This window comes from Silene latifolia, chromosome 4, assembly GCF_048544455.1.
Source record: "Silene latifolia isolate original U9 population chromosome 4, ASM4854445v1, whole genome shotgun sequence".
NCBI lineage: Eukaryota > Viridiplantae > Streptophyta > Magnoliopsida > Caryophyllales > Caryophyllaceae > Silene > Silene latifolia.
The window spans coordinates 110,285,551-110,309,134 of record NC_133529.1 but is presented as its reverse complement, the minus strand read 5'-3'; the positions used below and the strand labels follow the sequence as shown (position 1 = coordinate 110,309,134).

Here is a 23,584-nt window from a genome sequence, read left to right as displayed (position 1 = left end):
TAGTCATCTCACATGACTTTATGGCACTTGAACTTGCCATCAATCGCATCACACTCTAGTCACTTCGAGACGTCACCTCATACAAGTGACTATGGGCAAATACTATGTTAATCCTTGTTCACTTTAATGGGGTTCAATTGTCATTACAACCCGTTTGGATTTAACAATGTATAAATTAAAGATAAAAGACAAATGTGATTATGAACATGAACAAAAACAACACTTTTATTTCATTTCAAAATCTAACATAGACTTGGTATACATTTAAGTCCCATGGACGCCATATGTCCATCATGTTTAGCCTGCGATAAAGGCTTGGTGAGCGGATCGGCTATGTTGTCATCCGTCCCAACCTTACAAATCGCAATTTCCTTTCTTTCAATGAAATCTCTTATTACATGATATTTTCTAAGTACATGTCTAGATCTATTACTAGACTTTGGCTCCTTAGCTTGGAAGATCGTCCCACTATTATCACAATAGAGAGTGATGGGATCATTGGCGGTAGGTACTACTTTTAGACCTTCCGTGAATTGCCTGATCCACACAGCTTCCTTAGCAGCTTCTGATGCTGCAATGTACTCAGCCTCCGTTGTAGAATCCGCGGTTACAACTTCCTTGAAGCTTCTCTAGATTACGGCACCACCATTAAGCATGAAAACAAAACCAGCTTGTGATTTCATGTCATCTCTATCTGTTTGAAAACTTGAGTCCGTGTATCCATTAACACGCAACTCAGTGTCTCCTCCAAACACTAGGATAGAATCCTTAGTTCTTCTCAAGTACTTAAGGATGTTCTTGACGGCTATCCAGTGACTCTAACCTGGATTTCCTTGATATCTACTCGTCATGCTCAAGGCATATGAGACATCACGGCGTGTGCATATCATGGCGTACATGATTGATCCAACAGCAGAAGCATAAGGGATCGTCTTCATGCGTTCAACATCATGGGGTTCGGAGGGAGATTGAGTCTTGCTCAATATCGTCCCGGTTACCATAGGTACCAATCCCCTTTTGGATTTGTCCATGCTGAACCGTCGAAGAATCTTATCAACATAAGACTCTTGACTTAGTGCCAATATCCTCTTGGATCTATCTCTATGGATCCGGATACCTAATATGCATTGTGCTTCTCCTAAATCCTTCATTTGGAAGTGGTTGCCTAACCACTTCTTAACAGAAGACAACATTGGAATATCATTTCCAATGAGTAGTATGTCATCGACATACAAGATTAGGAACACAACATTGCTACCACTGAATTTCATGTATAAACATGGTTCCTCAACACTTCGAGTGAAACCATTATCTTTTATCACATGATTAAATCGATGATTCCAACTTCTGGATGCTTGCTTAAGACCATAAATGGATCTCTTTAGCTTGCATACTTTGTTAGGATTTTTAGAATCAACAAAACCTTCGGGTTGTATCATGTACACCTCCTCTTCTAAATTCCCATTTAGAAAAGCGGTTTTGACATCCATTTGCCATATTTCATAATCATGAAATGCGGCAATCGCTAACAAAATCCGTATGGATCTTAGCATGGCTACGGGGGCGAAGGTCTCATCATAATGGAGACCTTGGACTTGAGTAAATCCTTTTGCCACTAGCCTAGCTTTGTAGACATCATCATGTCCTTCTATGCCATTTTTGACTTTGAATATCCATTTGCATTGAAGGGGTCTTGCCCCTTTAGGCAAATCTACCAAGTCCCAAACTTGGTTTTCATGCATAGAATCCATTTCGGACTTCATGGCTTCAAGCCATAAGGAGGAATTAGGACTAGAGATTGCGGCCTTGTAGGTAGCGGGCTCGTCACTTTCCATAAGCAACACATCAAGTGTTCCATCTTCCTCGATAAGTCCCACATATCGATCGGGATGGCGAATTACTCGACTCGTTCTTCATAGTGGAGGAGGTATAACCGCGTTAGACGACGAAGGAACATCTTCTTGCGTCTCTATCTCGGTTTGTGGCTCTTGAACTTCATCAAGTTCAAAATTTCTCCCACTCTGTCTCTTAGAAATAAATTGGTTTTCTAAGAAGACAGTCTCGGAAGACACAAACACTTTGTTGTCTTGAGGTTTGTAGAAGTAGTAACCTCGAGAGATCAAAGGGTAACCTACAAAGATGCATTTTACGGATCTTGGGGCAAGCTTGTTTTCGGACTTTGCCTTGACGTACGCATCACATCCCCAGATTTTCATGTAGGATAGATTAGGAACTCTTCCTTTCCATATTTCAAATGGAGTCTTTTCGGTGGCTTTAGTGGGACTATTATTCAAGGATAGAATTGCAGTTTGGATTGCAAATCCCCAAAACGAGTTCGGTAGCTCGGTTTGACTCATCATGGATCGAACCATATCAAGTAGGGTTCGATTTCTCCTTTCGGCAACACCATTGAGTTGTGGCGTTCCGGGTGGAGAAAGTTGTGATATAATACCACAATCTTTCAAGTGTGAATCGAATTCAAGGCTAAGATACTCTCCACCACGATCGGATCGTAGTGCCTTAATCCTTTTGTTCAATTGGTTCTCTACTTCGTTTTGAAATTCTTTGAATTTTTCAAATGCTTCACTCTTGTGCTTTATCAAATAGATATACCCATATCTACTCAAGTCATCGGTGAAGGTTATAAAGTAGTCATAATTACCACGAGCGGTGATGCTCATTGGTCCACATACATCGGTGTTTATGAGTCCCAATAGTTCACTAGCTCGTGTCCCTTTACCACTAAAAGGATTACGAGTCATTTTGCCAATTAGGCAATATTCGCATGTACCATATGATTGATAATCAAATGGTGTAATCACATTAGTCAAAATTAATATTTTGATGCGATTCTCGTTTATGTGACCTAATCGACAATGCCAAATGAACGCTTTACTTGGGTCACTTGTTTTGAGTTTCTTTGATTGAATGTTATAGATATCATTAGTCGGATTTGAGGTCTCTAAAATGTAAATGCCATTGATAGAGGAAGCTTGGCCTATAACCAAGTCGTTCCTTGAAATAGTACAACGATTGTTCTTAATGACAAAACAAAAACCGTCCATGTCTAGCATGGCGATTGAAATAATGTTTTTAGAGAGTGTAGGCACATAAAAACAATTATGTAAATACAACTCAAATCCATTAGGCAAAGCTAGAACATAAGTTCCTTTGGATTCGGCCGCTACTCGAGCTCCATTTCCAAGGCGTAGATCCACATCTCCCTTGCTAAGCCTCTTCACATCTCTTAAACCCTGTAAATGATTACATAGGTGAGAACCACAACCGGTATCTAGTACCCATGTCGTAGTGGAAGTATAATTTATCTCAATAACATAAATTTCCTTAGGAATTTTACCTTTTGGAGTGATGATTCCTTCCCTTATATTTCGCAAATATACGGGACAATTCCTAAGCCAATGTCCCATGCCATAGCAATAATGGCACTCATCATTAACTTGCTTGAAGTTTTTGACTTTCTTTCCCTTTTTCTTGAACTTTTTGCCCTTGGAAGCAAGAACTTGATTGCTTGAGCTCCCACTAGTTTTGGCATCTCTATCTTCCAGAGACAAAGACCCTAGAGATTGTATGAGGTAGTCTTCCTGAGACGGACTCACACGAGATCTAGTAGTAGTAGGTGGTTTAGAAGAGGTGATGAAGTTAAGGTTTCCGTCCGAACCTATCCCAAAATGAAGTTCTCTAGTAGTGTCGAAATCATTGTTGGAGCAAACGTCGTCAAGAACATTGTGTTATGACTCAATAGTTATTGGTGCGGTAGCGTTTGATGGATTCATTGTAATCAACTACAAATATGGAGGAAATGAAATATTAACATTTGTCTTTTTAAATCATATTTGTAAACAAATTAACAAGATATGAGCATTTATATAGTGACCTCTACCCAACTATAATAAATGATTCCGAGATCCAAATTCATATCAACTCGGGCACGGGGTAGCCGATGAAACCGTTGTCAATATAACTCGGTGGACTAACCTTTTAATCGATTCTACTTTTAGAACTCTCAGTCGATAAATTTACTCTAATATTTATCTATAGCCCAAAACACATCCGATAAGGGCACGGGGTAGCCGATGAAACCCTTATCAAAAACTTTTGTTGAGTTCAATCCAAATTTCGAATAAATGTGTCCATTATCCAAACCCATATTAAATTGGGCACGGGGTAGCCGATGAAACCCTCATCAACATGAATTCGGTGGATAGACATTCATCACCCACTTCCCCTACGTAACAAGGTTTGTACCCCAGGGTGGCCGAGTGCACTCCCTCGCGAAATAGGTTTTCATGGTTTCTACTATTTGGTAAGGCTATGTCTCAATTAATTGTTTTAGCGAGAGGTCATGTCAATTTATTATCTATCACGTTTTAAGTGAACTAAAGCGGTGAACTACAATAATTTTAATTGACACGGTCGATAAACTCGATAAAAGACAATGCATGTTTTAGTTATGGCGATTTAGCGATGCATGCGACATATAAATAAAATGCAAAGCATAAAAGTAAATAAATCCTAGTATGGCCTTCCTAAAATAGAAAAACTATTTAAATATTACATATTCGGAAACCAACTCCATTGGTCCCTTGAACATCGGTTGTGGCATGCATCTCGAGGTAACACCGTCTTTATGTATCGCCATCTTGAAGAAATCCGTCTTTGGGAACTCCGGAAGGAATAAAATTACATAATAAATTACATAATTTCCTATTATACATTTGTAACTACAATAAAATAAATCTATTAAATTACAAGACGGTGATACGAGATCACAATAAAATTACAACCGAATCGATATTCCCATACATTTCGGGAAATACCAATTAAAAACTAAAGCCATACTAAGTAAAATTACATAATTCAAAATTACATAAATTAAAATTATGACAATTATAAAGAAAATGCAGCATTATAATATGTATGAACATGCCCAATTTTATGCTAAATCGCCTTTAATTAGCCAATATCGTATATTACTCGGTTTTTACGGATTTGCGTGATTTCAACATTTTATAATCACAAAATTACATAAATTCATATTTATGTATAAGTTAATTACCCTAACCTCTTAGGACTCAAAATTTAGTCTTCACTAATAATTTGACCATAATTAACTCATATTTCTAATATTTGTTCATTAATGGACTTAAAATCATAAAATAAGCTATAAACTTCAAATAAATCACTAAAATTTCAAATAAATTCAAAATTTGAAATTTAAACTCATGAAAATTCTGGAAAAATACCATGACACTCATAATATTCAAAAACTTAGGTTAAAAATTTCGAATTTTATCCGGAAAAACAATGTTGCGGTTTATCGGTTTTAACTAAAATAATCATAAAAACATGTGAAAAATTATGTTCATCAACTTTTCAATTTTAGATCTGAAAAAGACAATAAAATGCAACATATGATGTTTTTCCTTAGTCATAGAGCATGTTTTATCAATATTTCACTAATAAAGTCACTATTCATGCTATTTTTCTTCAAAAATCCATAAATCATGCAAAAAGACTTCACAATAGCCTATTATTTTACACACATCTTGTAAAATTGCATGTGACAAAATACTAAATTTCTATGACCAGATTCGAAATTTATCTCATATTAACCTATTTTTCACCTAAATCCGAATTTAATAATGAAAAATCCATTTTTCGAGCATAACAAGTCCAAAAATTATGAAAATTTACAGGTCATATCAAAATAATATATGTGATAACATATCCAAAAATCACTGGAAAATTCGAAGTATAGCTAATTTTAGTCCGAAAATGACATTTTTACTCATAAAATCATATTTAAATGCCATTATTGTATAATATGAACAACAAAAATCCGTAAATTAACCAAAATATCCTAAAAACATTTTAGGATCAGAAATTTTAACATGCATAAATTAATTTCGTGATATATCATAATAACACAAATTATTCAAGTTTTATATGTTATTCTTATAACTCGGAAAAACTTTCAACCGATTTGCATGCAAACAACCATGGCTCAAGATACCAATTGAAGGAAAAGTAGATCTAAATACTAACATATTCAAATATGTTCCAATTTAATTTGTCATAAAATTAACAAGTGATCTTATGCATGCAAACTAATTAACAAAGGAAGAAACATTCATCCTTACATTGGAATTTCGGTTCATATGGGCACAAAAGAGATCTCCTTCTCTTTTGTTCTTGAGCTTTCCTTTTGGATGAACAAAGATCCAAGTGTAGGATATCTCCCAAGGATTTATACCCAAGACACACTCTTAATAAAATTAATATAATGTATACTAGATAATATTAATTTTGTAAGAAAAATTGACCAAAAAAAAAAATTTGGTTATCTCACCCAAAACCGGTTGAGAGAGAGGAATGATGGAGGAAATTTTTCTCTTTCTAAAACTCTTATTTTTAGATGATATGAATGAATAATATCACTAGTTCTTTTTCTAAGTGAATATTAGGCAAAAATAAGAAGAAAAACCTCAAGGATTTCTCTTCCCAAAACCGGTGGGAGTGGAGGAAAAATAGAGCCAATGCATGCTCATGGTTACCTTCACAAGAATATGTAGGTGTGCATGGCTAGCAATAGGTTTACATAATTATGTTTTCCATTAACTTTAATCAACACAATATATATGTTAAATCCTCCCACTATTTCGGCCAAATGGAGATAAAATGGATTCCATTTTATCTTTGTCAATTGTCAATATGTCACATGTCATATGTTGCATAAATTTGTTGTGCATTTTTAACATATTAAAAATCAACGTATTATTAAAAATACGTCACATACAAAAATCGACTTAGTAATTCATAATTACTTGTGCCAAAATATTTTACCAATTATAAATCACAATAAATTGTATTTATAATAATTCATTAAATTTCAATTGTTTCTTTAAACAATAATTTCATCTGAGCAATGATACAATTCGATTACTCAGACCGTATCTCATTTAATCAAATTTCAATGTGATACGTAAATTTTACTTCCAAAATCGTCCGTCAATTTTTAAGTAATTTAATTAACTCGTAACGTTATACGATTAATTAAATGATCAATTAAGAGTGTTATCCTTTAGGTATGACCTAGGGGATCAACTGATCACCACCGTCGCACGACAGTAATGTCAAACTCTAGTCAGCCAATCATTACCGATATATGTTGATCAGTTGACAGTAAAAATATTACTTCCCAATTGTATTCTTTATAATGAGATTTAAACATGTGATCATCATGATCAACAATCGTGATCGCATTATTGTCGGAGGACACATATTCCAACATTTTTATCGATCATTATGTTATTTCTCTAAGTATTATTCGCTTAATTAGCTAGTAAAACAAATTAAATAAAATAAAAAAAAAAGAAGCAAGATGATAGAGAGGAATGCATGATAAACTTAATTAATATATATATATATATATATATATATATATATATATATATATATATATATATATATATATATATATATATATTATATATATATATATATATATATATATATATATATATATATATATATATATATATATATATATATATATATATAAATACATAAATTAAAAAAAGAATTACATTGATAAAAATGCAATTCTTATATTTTCATAGAGAGTCTTATTCTCTTCTATGATATCCACCATCTCCTCCTTAGCTATTTGGAGGTTTCGTTCGTGATTGCTATATCGTAATATAGCTGCAACAACTGCTTTGCTCTGTCAAGCCATCTTTTTTGGCGTCCTTGAGTGCGGATCGAGCATCCACAAGATAACTCCTGAAACTGTCCTCAATGTGGAGCAACCGGCGGATGAACCTGTTATTGTTCTCGATCATAGTAAGAGTCTTAAGGATGATATCATTCATTTTGTTGATGAAGTTTGGAGTTTGTTTCAAAGATTAATTAGGGTTTGGAGTTTGTTTTAACAGTTAGGGTTTGGAGATAGTGAGATAATGGAATGGTGGTTGAGATAATGCATGTATTTATACTAAGTAATGTGTGGTTTGAATTGTTTTTTAATTAATATATGTTTAGAAAGTTGTGCCATAATCATCATCATATCTCTCTCTCCTGCTTCAAATCTTATTATAACCCTTCTCATTTCATATTGTCCATTCATATGCATAGGGATGGCAGTAATAATGCATGCATCGAAATTATAACGGGCCGTAATTATGCATGCATCTAGTAATATTTAATTTTTTTTTTTTAAAACAAACAACAACGGTTATTGAGAAACAACCCGTTGTCTTTAGTTATTATAATAACGGTTTTGTATATTACAACCGTTGTTATAACTTTCCCACCAAAATTGAGTCACACTTTCCACAACGGGTTTTTATACTTAAAACCGTTGTTAATAGTAACAACGGGTTCCTTAAGAAAACCAACCGTTGTTAAAACCTTTTACAACGGACGCTTTAACAACATCCGCTTTTTTATATAACAACGGTTTTTAACCGTTGTTATAGCTTGTATCTGTAGTAGTGTTACGGCCCTTTTAAAAAACTTTATTTAAAGTTCATAGAGCAAGTGTAATGAAAGAACTTTATATAAAAATTTTCCTTTGCCACATCATATTTTGACAATCTCAATAATCTCAAATTTTTTGTCACAATGGAAAAAACTTTAAATAAAGTTCTTTTTTAATCCGTAACTAATTGATAATGTGATTAATTGGTTAATTTTTCATTGGAAGTCACAATTTGTTCTTGTTTTTTTTTTTTAAAGAACTTGGTTTTTGTTTTCAAACCAAGTTTGTTAATTTAAGAACAAACTTTTATTTGCAATGAAACAAACTTTATTTTAATTTCTCTCCATTGCTATTGCTCTTACATTACACAAAAATGTTCTTAATTATTGAAATTTTCAAAATCTTACGTGGCAAAGATATAAATTTTTCTATTGCACTTGCTCTTAGGTATCTAACTCTATTTCAAGATGCCACAAGCCCCCAATCAAACATTGGAATGGAGCAATCCATTCCAATAACTCCCAACCAATCACACCCTCTAAAAAACAAGAAGCGGGAATTATCCACGGTTTTTTTATGTATACCATCTGATTTATTCCGATTTGAGTCGGGTAAGATCACTACGGTGTTAAAGTTCTCTGTCATGAGTTTTAACACATCTGTATTTTTAGGTTTCAAAGTAGATATCGTTGATTAAGTTAAAGTAACCTCTTACCAATTGATCTAGGTGTCTCACTTTTCGTTATATTGTTAGAGAAAATTCCAGAGAGAAAAAATTCCAGAGAGAGAGTTCCAGAGAGAGAAAATTCCAATTTAACATTTTTTGAATGTTAGAACCTAACGACGGCCTCCCGCCGGAGGCTAATAACCCTGCTACCTCTCAACAGGCTCAAACTAGTGCCACTGGGGACGAGATTCTGTCGTTCCCATCTCTACCAAAGAACTCAAAGCGAAAAACGAAAAACGATGCATCTCGAAACCTTCCACGCTGCCCATACTGATGCCACAGCCATTACTACAGGACAGTCCTCTGACAGCACTCACAAGCCTACTGAGACTCCAGTTACTACGACTTTCTCGTATAAAGAGAAGGTACAAGCAGTCGGATTTGGTTGGGAGTACACCAATGATTTATCCATTGATGATATCGATGTTGATTCGGAGGATGACATCGAACAGGATGCAGATGATGAAGACGCCTTCTGTCCACGAATCTGCCTCACTAAACAGGAAAAAGCCATAATAAGGAAACCTTGGCGCCATGCCCTCATAATCAAAATGTTCGATAAGAAGATCGGTTACCTTTCTCTTATGCGAAAATTGCAAACAAAATGGTCAATTAAGGGAAAACTCACACTGACGGATCTCACAGGGGACTACTATGTGGCTAGATTCTCGTCAAAGCAAGATTACGATTTCGTTATGACACAAGGCCCTTGGATGATTGATGATAGGTATCTTACTATACGGAAATGGGTTCCAAATTTCGTTCCGTCAGAAGACACCATATCCAAACTAACAGCGTGGGTTCGCATCCCGAACTTACCCGTCGAGTACTTCAACGAAACCTTTCTAAAAAAGATTGGGTCGAAATATGGGGAGGTTATTCGTATAGATAATAACACTGCCACCGCCCAAAGAGGTCAATTTACGCGACTCAACGTTGAAGTTGACATAACTAAGCCATTGTTATCAAAGTTCCGACTGTACGGCAAGGTATATTGCATCCAATATGAGGGCCTTAAAATGATATGTTTTAAGTGCGTAAAATAAGGTCATTCAATTGACTCGTGCTTAAAGAATCATGACAATGCTATGGGTATGGGCAATATGGAGCAGGGCTTAGTTCAAGAGGGTCAGAGCATGGTTATTGCTAATGCCGATTATTCGCTTGAAGCGGGTCTTCGTCCTGAGGAAAAATATAACTTCGGAGATTGGATGATGGTGAAGAAACCGCCACGAAGAAAGCCCCAGCCAACCTCCGGTACAACAGCAGCTATTTCAGGTAAGGAAGGTCCAATATTCAAATTTTGTCAATCATCCAAAGATACAGGATCAAGGTTTGATATCCTATCCAAGGAAACCGTATCCTCTGATAATCATATTTCTCCATCAATTGAGGCCACAAGACCCGTTCCTTCCATAAATCACCAAAATTTGACACCCATAAATCCCGCCCAATTACCAAAAATCAAACAAAAAATTGCCAACCTAAATAAGAGTACTAATAAGCTTCTCTCACAATCCATAATTACCAAAAATACATCCAAATATGTTAAGAAAGATTCTACCAACCATTCTTCTAATAATATTGTGATTACTTCACAAAATACTATTAGTAATAATAATAATAACACAATTAATATTTCAAATCAAGACCTAAAAGATATATCAAATATCCCTACCATCCCAAAAGAATCCATCAATAACGTTCCACCCAAGATAACCTCGCCAGTTCAACTTAGTACAAGCAATCGACAGATCAATAACAGAGTCGCGCACAATGAACACACACCCATACTTTTCTTATCTCGACCGCCCCCTGCCTCAACCTCGATGCCTCCCACAAAACCCCCAGATAGAGGTGGTGCCTCCAACACAGCAGGTGACGGTGTCGACGTGGCCGGAGATGGCGGCCCCGTTCCTGGGAATATTGATAGCAGAGAGTCCGATTATGGACGTCAAGATCAAGCTAGCAACAACCAATCCTATGAAGCTCTCGATGGAATTGTCGATTCCATGGAGCATTAACAACATTCTCCAGCTTGTAAGTCGAGCCTATTTATCCTCGTTAAACTTTGTACCTGATTTTATGAGTACACGAATCCCGAATTTGTCACCTAACCTACCCCATATCACTTTCATGGTATGGAACGTCCAAGGCACGGGTAGTAAGAATAAAATAAGCGCTATTAAAGAAGTTGTAAAAACTTATAAACCTACTGTTTTAGCTCTCGTGGAAACGCATATGGGAAGTGACCATACTATTAAGCTCGGAACAATTCTGGGTTACATAAGGCAATGCCGTGTGAATGCTAATGGTTTTAGTGGTGGTATATGGCAATATTGGAATACAAGTATAGTAACTATTCACCCAGTAATTGAACATCAGCAACTCATCAGTGTTGAAATAGCTCGTAATGGGGAATTCCCATGGTTTTTCTCTGCTGTGTATGCTAGTCCCGACCCATCAAATCGAAGGGAATTATGGGTTGAACTGGAAAACTTTGCTAGAAATAATAATCACCCTTGGCTTCTTGCTGGTGATTTTAACGAGACTCAGAGCTTAAGTGAGAGGCATGGAGAAGATTCAAACATGGCTAGACGGTGTGAAACTTTTAACAATTGGATTGAAAATTGCGAGTTCATTGAACTAGCCTTTTCTGGTGCGTCAAATACATGGGGCAGAGGCAATTCGCCTGAAACACGTCAAAGTGCGAGGTTAGATAGGGCTCTGTGTAACTCTGATTGGGGAGTCTTGTTCGAAAACGCAATGGTTCGTCATCTACCAGCCTTCCAGTCAGACCATTGTCCCCTCTTCATATCTCCGAATGGCTTTGTCCCTCTTAATTCTATTAATAAACCTTTCCGGTTCCAAGCTTGTTGGATGACACATGAAAATTTTAAAGACTTTATTGAAGAGAGCTGGCCTACAGGAGGGAACTTCTTATCTCGATTGGAGCTATTGTCCACGAAATTGAAGAATTCAAACTCGGAGGTTTTTGGCGACATTTTTAGACGAAAACGCTCTCTTATAGCTAGAATTGGAGGATGTCAAAGGGAATTGGCTAAAGCAAGGCAGGGCAATCTGATAAAACTTGAAGCAAAGCTACGAAAAGAATTAGATGATGTTCTCGCCCAGGAAGAATTATTGTGGTACCAAAAATCGAGATTGGAGTTCATTAAAGATGGAGACCGAAACACATCCTACTTTCATGTCAGCACCCTTATTAGACGATGGCGCAACCGAATCACTTCTTTAAAAAATGATGAAGGACTCTGGCTAAATGACCCGCATGAGGTGAAGAAATTAGTGGTTGATTATTTTAAACAGCTATACACGGACGATAATACTGCTAGTGTCATGGAAGGTTTGCCTTGGGATTTGTTTCAATAATTTAATAATAAAGAATGGGAGTGGCTCAGCAGACCTTATTCCATAGCCGAAATCGAACAAGTTATTAATCACATGGGCTCGCTAAAAGCACCGGGGCCGGATGGGTTTCAAGCGCTGTTTTATCAAAAAAACTGGGCACTCATAGAGCATTCCTTGTGCGAGATGATGATCACGGCTCTTGAGGGAAAGGGGATGCCAAAGGGATTAAATGACACCCACATCGTCCTCGTCCCAAAAATCGACTCCCTTGAGCTGGTTTCTCAATTCCGACCGATAAGCCTATGCAATGTGGCCTATAAGATTATTAGCAAGATTTTGGCCAATAGAATAAAGAAGGTTCTGCCAAGCGTTATCTCCGAGACACAGAGTGGCTTCGTTCCTGGTAGACAGATTACCGACAACATTGTTATTTTCCAAGAAATGATTCATTCTATGAACAAAAAGAAAGGGAAATCAGGTGTTATGGCGATAAAAATCGACTTAGAAAAAGCATATGATCGTCTTCGATGGGACTTTATTCATGCTACGTTAAGTGATATGGGTTTTCCCATTCTACTGGTGGAGGTCATTATGGAGTGTGTTACCTCGGCCCGTATGCGAGTCCTTTGGAATGGTGAACCCACGGAGCAATTTAACCTGACTAGTGGAGTCCGTCAGGGAGACCCTTTATCCTCCTATTTGTTTGTAATGTTCTTGGAAAAATTACAGCAAGCAATTGATTTGGAAGTCCGAACCGGAATTGGAAACCAATCACCATATGTCGAAATGGACCTGAGCTTACTAATCTATTCTTCGCAGACGATATGGTAATTTTCGGGGAAGCGACCGAGGAACAAGCTCTGGTAATAATGCAAGTCCTGACTAATTTTTGTAAAGCTTCAGGTGCAAAAAAAAGTGCTGCTAAATCACGTGTTTTCTTTTCGAAAAACACGGAATCCGAGGCAAGGCAAGGTGTACGCAGGTCTTTAGGCTTTGAAGAAACATTTGATTTAGGCACCTACCTCGGAGTGCCTACTATAAATGGTCGTGTGACTCGTAGTACTTTTGGTCATTTAGAGGACACGATTAATAAAAGGCTTGCTGGATGGTCAACGAAGAGGCTTTCGCTCGCTGGTCGTTCGAGTCTTATTCAATCCACCCTAAATACTCTAGCTACTTACAATATGCAGACGGCTAAAATTCCAAGAGCAGTTTGCGATTCAATTGATCGAAAGTCTAGGCGTTTTTTGTGGGGCGGGAGTGAAGATAAAAAATATGTACATCTTGTATCATGGGAAAACATTCAAAAACCGTAGTCGATGGGAGGGCTTGGCATTCAATCTGCCCGTCAAACAAATGCAGCCTTTCTAACTAAGCTAGGTTGGAGAGTTCTTTCCGAGCCTAATAGTCAGTGGTCCCGAGTTCTAAGGGCGAAATATTGCAATAATCGTTGCGACATTGATATCTTCCAGGCAAAAAATAATATGTCAAATGTTTGGGCCGGAATCTCGTCTCAGGCAAAAAAAATTGTTAGAGGTACGGTTACTGTCGTGGGAAATGGTCATCGAACTTTGTTTTGGGATCATGCCTTGGTTGACGGGTTTTGCCTAGCTGATCACGCTCTAGCTTCTTTACCAGACGCAATCAGCGGCTTAACAGTCAGTGAGTATTGGGGCGAGAACCATGGCTGGAAATGGGATCTTTTTTTCTGACTTACTACCGCAAGAGATGCTCCAAAAAATAGCCTCGATATCATTGGATACCGACCCCGACCTTGAAGACTCCTTGTATTGGGTAGGCACATCGTCCGGGAAATTCTCAATCAAATCTGCTGTAGGTTTCTTACGGGGAGATGATATTTCGACAGAACCCGAATCAATCTTATGGCGCACGATATGGCGTTTACAAGTCCAACAAAGAATCCGAATGTTTTTATGGCTCGCAGCCCATGAGAGACTCATGGTTAATGTTAATCGAGTTAAAAGAAATATGGGTGATAACCCGACTTGTCCGAGATGTGAAACCCACGAAGAAACTACGGAGCACCTCCTTCGCTTTTGTCCTATATCACGCCAAATATGGAACTTAGTAGGAGTCGAAGCCTCTAATCAGGCTTTCTAAATTCTGATTTTAAAACATGGGTGACAAGGAGTGCGAGTAACGATGTGTCAACGACGGATGCTGATTGGCCAATATATTTCGCGGTAACGTGTTGGTGTATATGGCGATGGAGAAATAATATAGTATTTGGCCGCGAAAGTGAGAACCCGACCCTCCCTCATTCTTTTATATATCAGCAAGTCGAGCTTACCAAGCAAGCCTATGACCGGTTTGATTTCTTAGTCCCGAAACCAATACCTTCTCATACTGAAATTTGCATTCGCTGGCTGCCCCCTCCTCACAGTTGGTTTTTGTTGAACACTGACGGTGCATCGAAGGGCAATCCGGGGCCTGCTGGAAGTGGAGGGATTATAAGAGATGAGACGGGTAACTTTGTTACCGCCTATTACCTGTCGTGTGGGAATTGCTCTTCAATGAAAGTCGAGTTCTTAGCTTTGCTAGTTGGACTGCAACGAGCAAAATAATCCCACATACGAAAGCTATTAATACACATGGATAATTCCCCTTGTGTAAATATAATCAATGAGGACCAACTCGTTAGTAACAGCTTGAAGCACATTGTCAAGCGATGCAAGGATCTAATCCGGGACGAGAATTGGACAGTGAAGCTAGAGCACACGTACAGAGAAGCCAACCGAGCAGCTGACTACCTGGCTAACCAAGGCGTTAATTCAAGCACTATACCTATTTTCTTAGACTATCCACCAGGTGGCCTACGAGATATTCTTCGAGAGGATGTGTTCGGGGTAGCCATTCCCCGTGTCGTAGCTAGAAATTAGTCTTTTTCTTCTTTTGGGGCTAAGCCCCTCATTCGTACCCAAAAAAAAAAAACCAATTGATCTAAGTAATTATGGATAAATTATTAAATTGTTGTTGTTGGATTTGATTTGGCGTGGATAAGGGCCTAAAGTTATGCTCCCTTCACCTATTTATTCGAGCGGGGCCGCGGGGGCACCAACAAATTGTGAGGACCAATTACAATACTCTTTAAAAATGTTCTTTTATATAGAGGATTATATATATACTGTTTTTTTGGTGTATACCATCCATCCTGTTCTGTCTGCATTCGAGTCAGGTAGGACTATTAGGTCATTAAATCTCTTCCTCACATATTTTGAGACTAATCCATTGAATATTTGAATCTAAGACTATTGATCAAGCTAAAATAACCTCTTATGAGTTGATCTAAATAATCATGCATAAATTGTAAAATTATTGTGGGATTTGATTGGGTGTGGATAAGAGCTTAGAGTTAAGTTCATTCTTGTCGGTGATATTATCCTTAATACAATTGATTTCTTTTATAACGATTACAATATGTGTATTTATATCATCTCCAGATTTGTTCGTTTTTTGATCGATTTGTTGTTACAATAACACCCTGATAAGTTTCGTTATCGGGCCTGAGCTGCACCCGTATGGAGGAGAGAGTATCCGACTTATAAGTCCAAGGAGGTTTCATCCCAAAACCAATTGGCAATGGGTGGAGTAACTTCTTGGTTTATATGATAATGATAAGACAACTCTCTTCTCTTTTTCCGATATAGGATACTCACATGTGCCTTTATCATGGCCTCATGAGTGAGCTGTATCTTGACACCCCTCTCACATGTGAGGTCCCTGTTCAGGCAGATTTGATTTTTTTAAGTCTTTTGTCCAACTGTAATTTTTCTAGCCCAGTTTTTCTTTTTCTATTTTTCATGCCCAGGTCTTTGTTTTTAGTTTTTTTCGACCATGAGCTCTAATACCATGATAAGTTCCGTTATCGGGCCTGGGCCGAACCCGCATGGAGGAGAGAGTATCCGACTTATAAGTCTAATAAGGTATCCGGAGTAAGATTAGGAAACACAATATAATATAAAGGGTGCTGATTTTCGCAGTACGCATTTTACTCATCGTAGTACAATATTGACAATTATACCCCTCTCATTTCCCCTCCCATTTACCCTCTCTAACCTCTCTCTAAACTATTCTCTCTAATTTCACTTACCCATAATCCTCTAATTTCACCCACCCTAATCAATCATGTACTACATTAATAAATTATATACTTAGTTCAAGAATTATCTTTACAAACACATGTAAAATATACATAACAAACACATACTATATATTCGTAAATTTATATGTACTACAATTGAAAAAAACATTGAAACAAAGGAATTGAGTAAAAAAAAGTAGATCACTCCACCTCAAACACCATTAACATTGTTTGTATGTATTTTCAAGGCAATAGTGCATTACTGCACATTACATTGAAGAAAATCAATTTCGTTAATGCAGGGCCTTTTTTTCAATGTATTAACACTGTACCACTCCACTACAAACACCATTACCATGCTCCAACGGCGACTCTGACATCACCGGCCACGCCTGTTCATAAAGCAGACGAGTTCACCTCCACCATACCCACTAATTAGCCCTTAATTAATATAGATATAAACCCTAATTGAAAAGGGATTTTTAATTAAAAAGAATAAAACTGTAAGAAAAGGTCAATTAAATTAATAATATGATATTAACGAATTAAATACATGCTATTCATTTGAATTATCGTTTATAATTGAAGAATTTTAAGGAGGTTGACGAAGTTTAAAGTTTCAAAGGTTGAGAGAAGGTAGAGAGAATTAGATTTGATGTTTTTTAGTAAAGGGTAAATAAATGGAAATGTTGGTGTAAAAAGTACTACAATGAGCAAAAATTATACTGCGAAAATAAATTACGAATAAATATAGTGTGATTATAAAATAAGAGATATTATTATTGTCTTATGGAATAAGTTAGTGGAGTATATTTTAGATCTAGGGTTTAAGGTATGACTAATACTATAAATACGGTCATATATATATTTGTATTAGAAGAACACAAGATCATCAATAATACAAAGTATGGTTTATATTTGTATTAGAAGAACACAAGATCATCTAGTATGGTTTATACGTATCTCTCTTCCAACAAATGCCGTTCTTAGCTGCACTAACGACTTGACCAAATATCCCGTCTGTTATCTACCCTACTCCGGATCCTCCATCATCTTTTTTCGATTTCATACTGGAATCGGGTGACTGGAATCCTACCATGGTCTTCCGATATTTTTCGCCTTACTGTGCAAAAGAAATTGTTGCTTCGGAACCTCCTGCTCCAAACATTGACAACTTTCTTTACTGGAAATATACAGAAGATGGTGCTTATTCGTCAAGGTCGGGCTATTTCTTCCTTTGGTCACAGTCTTCTGCAGCCCGATGTATCCGACCTTTTGTCCATAAATTTCCTTGGAAGCATGTGTGGCGGAAAGGAGTTTCGCCGAAGTTCTCAATTATGTTATGGCGGATAGCTCATAATATTATGCCAACAAGTGATAATTTGATATCAAAAAATGTGCAAGTTGACCCGGACTGTCAACTATATTGGACTTCGCCTGAATCAGCTGACCATTTATTTCGATCTTGTTCTATTACACAGCATGTATGGAAATCATCCGCCCTTGGGGTAAATGCTTTAGCTAACCCCTCCATCTCCTTTACTGCTTGGATTGCAGACTTCATATCATATCTTCATCATCAATCAATGGTAACTAATCAAAAGTGGCTTTGGCTTTAATTTTGTTGTGTTCTTCAAGCCATCTGGACTACTCGAAACTCAGTGATCTTTCGGAACCGTATTGTTGATCCCGCGTTCACTTGTCGCCTTATTGATGATCTGCTTCATTCACATATTCAATTATCTGAGGTTCGCTCTTCACTGTTGAACTCCTCTTCTGTGTCTTTTTCGCCTTACCTTGTTTCAGGCAAACCATTACTTCAAGAAGATGCGGTCACAATCTCTATCTCAATATGCCGAGTCTCAACAACGACTTGTTTCACCTGCTGTATCTCTAATTCTGTTTTGGGGCATTCCAAATCGAATGTCGTACGGGCAAGATCATCTTTTGACGCCTCTACTAGAGCTCTTTTATTGGCTATGCGGTATGCTCAGTCTGTGGGCCTTAGTTCTGTTTGTTTTCAGGTTACTTGTTGTAAACTATCTTCAGTTCTGGCAAGATCTTTGCCAGTACCAATTAGTGTGCGGAATTCCTTCCGAGAAATCCGTGCTTTGTTTGTACTTTATCTTCACTGGTCTGTAAGCCTGGCTACAGGCTAACTACATGTACACGTGTTTGTTTTCTTTAATATAATCAGTTTATTATTGTCAAAAAAAAAAAATTTGATGTTCAGTGTTAACCATCTTTTCAACTTTCAAAATCGTGAGATAAGGCCATGATATTACTCCAATACAACAATCCGTCTCATTATAGACGGCCACTATTATAGACGGATAGTGACACTCTCACAAAATTAAAGTGAGAGGGTAAATAAGGGTATCCATTTCCCGCCCACTTACACTATCCATTTTCATTTATGAGAGGGACATTATTCGTCTATAACTATAGACGGATAGTGTCGACTGTCCATCTAGAGAATTTGTGCCAATACAATGGCCCATACATACATACATGTTCCTAATTGTCCACCTTCAACTCCCTAATTTGTGATCGCTTTTAAAACAGACATATTTATCTTAAATATAAAACGGTCAAATATAATCATGTATTGATGGATGAGATAGGGCATTAGTAATAGAGGTTTGTCAAAAGATTTATAGGATGATGTGTCAATTATTTTAGAGGTTTGTCTACAAACCCTCTAGTGTTGGGCATGAGTATTGAGGTTCATGGATGAGAGGGGTTACAATATAGTATACGGGTTTGTGGAGAGAGAATGTGAGAGAAGAAATAGTATAGTGGGCCATGTTATGAACCTTGAAGAGGTTTATCTATTGTTGTTATGAGGTTTGTAAATAAATGAGTATATACATTATCTTATCGTCTTAAACAAAAAATTGTGTTTGAAATTAGGTTTCCCATTATTATTGTCTTTGTGACCTAATGACTGTTAGTAAAAATGTTAACCTAAAAACATGGCATTTATGCACTATATTAGAAAAGGTTGAAGAATACCAGTATTAGCTAGGTAACTTATTTGACTAAAATAGCTTATTTGTTAGTTTGCCTAATATTTTTGACATTATTAGTTACCTTATCAACTTTTTAATTGTTATGTTATCAGTAGAGGTGGATAATGTGCCGGTATGGTGCGGGCCAGGCCGGGTTGGTGGGGGAGGAATCCCGAGCCCACGTCACGGGTTAGGGGTGGTTTGCGAGCTGGGGGCGGGCCGGGCTGGGAGGTAATGTCCCCGAATCGGTGACGGAGCGAGTTTGGGCGAGGAAGCTCGGGGCCGCCCGGGTATAGGAGCGGGCTGGGTGGGCCATGGGAGCGGATCAGTGGGCTGAGAAACTGTTGACCCGGTTGGACAGGCCAGTGAGGCCAGGCCAACAAGGGGCGGACCCACCTGGTAGCAAGGGGTGGCGTCCGCTACCCCAAACGTAAAAAAATCGGTTAAGTGGATCGATTTTTGCTACCCCAAATATTGCCAGTTAATGTATTATACAACCGGTTGTATATACAACTTATTCAGTGTTGTAGAGCTTTGTTACAAAGTTGTCGAGCTCTATTAACAACATTATCGAGTTATGATACAAAGTTGTTGAGCTTAACAGAATAATTATTAAGCTCACTAACTTCGTAAAATAGCTCAATAACTTGTAAAATAACTCAACAACTTTGTGTCAGAGCTCAGTAACTTTGACGCGGTTGTACATAGCTATTATACAACTAGTTGTAGGATAATATTTGTGAAATATTGCTGAATAGTGGATAAATACATATTAGTCGATCAAATATATAACATAGATTATGTGGTTCAGTGGTAAAGGCTTTGTGCCTCTCACGAATGGTCCCTGGTTCAATTCCAATGAAGTTCATATTTCCTCAAATTTTTTTTCCCTCTCCTTAAATGCATTTTAAGTAAATACACATTAATGTTTTGGGTCTCTGATGGGTAGTATTTTAGTTGTATTTTACCCCGCATTTATACTTTATTCCGAGTCGATTTTGTGTGCTTAATTGTTTAGTTAGCTCATTTATTTACTAATTTATAATAATTAGTCAGCTTAGCTATATTTAATAATTAATGGGATTCTTGTATAATATTAGAATTAATATTTCTTTATTTTTATAATTTGTAGTGAGGCGGAATAATGAGACGGAGAGGAAGGCAAAATGGATTGAATAATCAAGTGAAGCAAATAAAGCAACATAGGCCAAGTCAAAGTCAGCTTTTGACTTCAACAAGCAGTGTTCAATTTTTCATATCCCAAACCCGTTTTACCAATCCACCTGCCATCTCCATTCATTCATCATCATCAATTCAACATTCATTCACCTCCAGCTCCACCTCGCCACCATTTTAATCCACCACCATTAACCAATTAGCAGCTAGTACTCACCACCATTACCGTCCCATCTCGACATTCATTCATTCATCATCACCATTTTCGTCCTTCACCTTCAAACCCGTCATCAACATCGCCATATCAGCTCACCATCACTCCACCATTAATTTACAATTATGCATCATCATCATCCTTCACCATCTGCATAAACCACCATTTCACCAATCAAACTCCGTCACCACAACAATCAGTCACCAGCGAATTCATCCATTTCGACCTCGGAGTCAAAACCGAGTTATTTGGAAATGGATGCTACTCCATGCCGGTGCCCCGGTAGTCGACATCCTCTACCGGCAGAACACACCAATTTTTCCTCCTTTTTGTGATGGTCTTGCTACCGGCATAGGCACCGGTAGTCGGCCAGCCGGCACAACGCACCAAATCAACAATCTCGCATCAATCTTTGTCTATTCTACCGGTGCCCCGGCAGCCGTCGTACCGGCATAACACACTTCACACTAACTTTTGTCCCTTGCTTCATTGCCCTCGCTGCCGGTGTCAAGCCCGGCCGCCGGCGGACCGACAGAGGCTCCCAGACTGCGTTTTTCTCCTTAACCGTTTCAATCCCCTTCCCCTTTTTTGGAGATTTGTTTTGTGTCGTTGATTGGGGGAGGGGAATATGTCTGTTTTCTCTTTGACGCCACGCCAGATTGCTTTATGGCAGTCTCATCAGGGTTCTCACTCCTCTGATTGGTTGCATGAGGTTCCTATCTCGGGGTTGAGTCAGACTATGAACGGGAGGACTTACCGTTGTGTGCTGGGGTATCGTCTGGGTGTTCCGTTATTCACGGTATCTAGGCCCTGTCCGGCTTGCTCTCGGGTTTTTGCTGAGGATGTTTTTGGGGACCACGTTGTTTCTTGTACTGGTACTGTGGGCGTTAAACATCCGCATAATCTTGTCCGGGACACTATAACTCTTTTCGACATCTGCAATAGATCTGGTATTACTACGGGAAAGGAGGTTGATATCGGTTTGGTTGATGGACATGGTGGCTCTCTTCGTCCTGCGGATTTATTGCTTTATTCTTGAGACATGGGGCGTGATGTGTGCGTTGACTTGACAGGTTCTTCTCCTTTGACTCAGACTGGGATGGCGGATTTTGTGCCTGGCCGGGTTGTCTCTGATGCTGCTCAGCGAAAGTGTGCAAAGTATGGGGGATTTGTGCGCGGTGGCGGGTTACGGTTTCCTTCCTTTCTCTTTCTCTTCACTTGGGGAGCTGGGTCGGATGTTGTTGCCTTGCTCAAGCGGATCCAGAAATTCTCGATATCTCAGGATGCGGGGGCTCGGGTGGCCGCTTACATTTTTACTAGACTTAACTTTGCTATTGCTAAGGGTATGGGAGCCCGGATTGTATCTTGGCTCCCCACCAATTTCATGTAAACTTTTATTTTTCTTTTAATAAAAGTTGCGCGCATCCTTCCATAATAATAATAATAATAATAGTAATAATAATAATAATAATAATAATAATAATAATAATAATAATAATAATAATAATAATAATAATAATAATAATAATAATAATAATAATAATAATAATAATAATAATAATAATAATAATAGTAATAGTAATAATAATAATAATAATAATAATAATAATAATAATAATAATAATAATAATAATAATAATAATAATAATAATAATAATAATAATAATAATAATAATAATAATAGTAATAGTAATAGTAATAGTAATAGTAATAATAATAATAATAATAATAATAATAATAATAATAATAATAATAATAATAATAATAATAATAATAATAATAATAATTTGAGAGGAGAGGGAGAGGGAGAGGGAGACGTGCGATCATCAGCGATTCTACAGCGACGCGCATGTGCTGACCCTAGACCACCACCGTCACCACTGTCATCGTCATCTCAGGCCGGCAATCTCGTCGTCGGTAAGGGCTGTGGTTATAGGCGGTTGTGGGGTTAGTTTTTGCGCTGTTTAGGGTTGCATTTTTGCGCTGTTCAGATTAGGGTTCCGTTTTCCGTTTTGTTTTTCTTCCGCCGTTGGCTGCCAACAACCACCCCACGTCGACCTTTAGACCTCGCGTCGCCGGTCAAGGGAAGTTGTTGTCTGTGGTTCTTGCGGTGGCTGTCGCTGTTGTGAGGGGAATTTCGTGCAGCGTTTTGCCTTTTCAGGTGACATTGTCGCCTGTTCTGCGACGGTTGTCGACCTGCGCCACCATCCATTGGCATTCCGACCTCAAGTCACTGGCCATTGCTGTGGTGGTTGTCGGCGCTTCCATTGCCCTTCCTTCGGTGAGTTTCTTTTCTTTTCCTGTTTTTTTAGTCCGTTACTTTCTTCACGGTTTGAGCCTTGTTACGTTGGTCTGGTGCTCCGGTCTGGTGCTCGGCCACTGCCACCTCTGCCTCTGTGTGTATGGGGTCCGGTTGTGGTGCGGGTTGCTTTTGGGAGTTCGGGTTGTACGGTTTTTTAGGACTGTTTGTCAACCATTATCGTTT

The 23,584-nt window shown here is 37.9% G+C and overlaps 2 protein-coding genes across 2 annotated transcripts; both read left to right on the top strand.

Moving 5' to 3' along the window:
* Window positions 1-11,363: 11,363 nt before the first annotated feature.
* On the top strand, window positions 11,364-12,617 carry LOC141651919 (uncharacterized). The gene has a single exon (XM_074459610.1). The coding sequence runs from the start codon at window positions 11,364-11,366 to the stop codon at window positions 12,615-12,617; it is 1,254 nt and encodes a 417-aa protein (XP_074315711.1).
* A 5,178-nt stretch (window positions 12,618-17,795) lies between these two features.
* Window positions 17,796-18,857, top strand: LOC141651918 (uncharacterized). The gene is made up of 3 exons (XM_074459609.1): window positions 17,796-18,287; window positions 18,505-18,585; window positions 18,723-18,857. Exons 1-3 carry the CDS (start codon window positions 17,796-17,798, stop codon window positions 18,855-18,857), a joined length of 708 nt encoding a protein of 235 aa, XP_074315710.1.
* Window positions 18,858-23,584: the final 4,727 nt, after the last annotated feature.

Coding starts and splice junctions, on each gene's coding strand:
- LOC141651919 (XM_074459610.1), top strand. CDS start 11,364: ATGGTATGGAACGTCCAAGGCACGGGTAGTAAGAATAAAATAAGCGCT.
- LOC141651918 (XM_074459609.1), top strand. CDS start 17,796: ATGGTCTTCCGATATTTTTCGCCTTACTGTGCAAAAGAAATTGTTGCT. Junction 18,288..18,504: donor ATCTTCATCATCAATCAATG/GTAACTAATCAA, acceptor ACCTTGTTTCAG/GCAAACCATTACTTCAAGAA. Junction 18,586..18,722: donor AACGACTTGTTTCACCTGCT/GTATCTCTAATT, acceptor GTTTGTTTTCAG/GTTACTTGTTGTAAACTATC.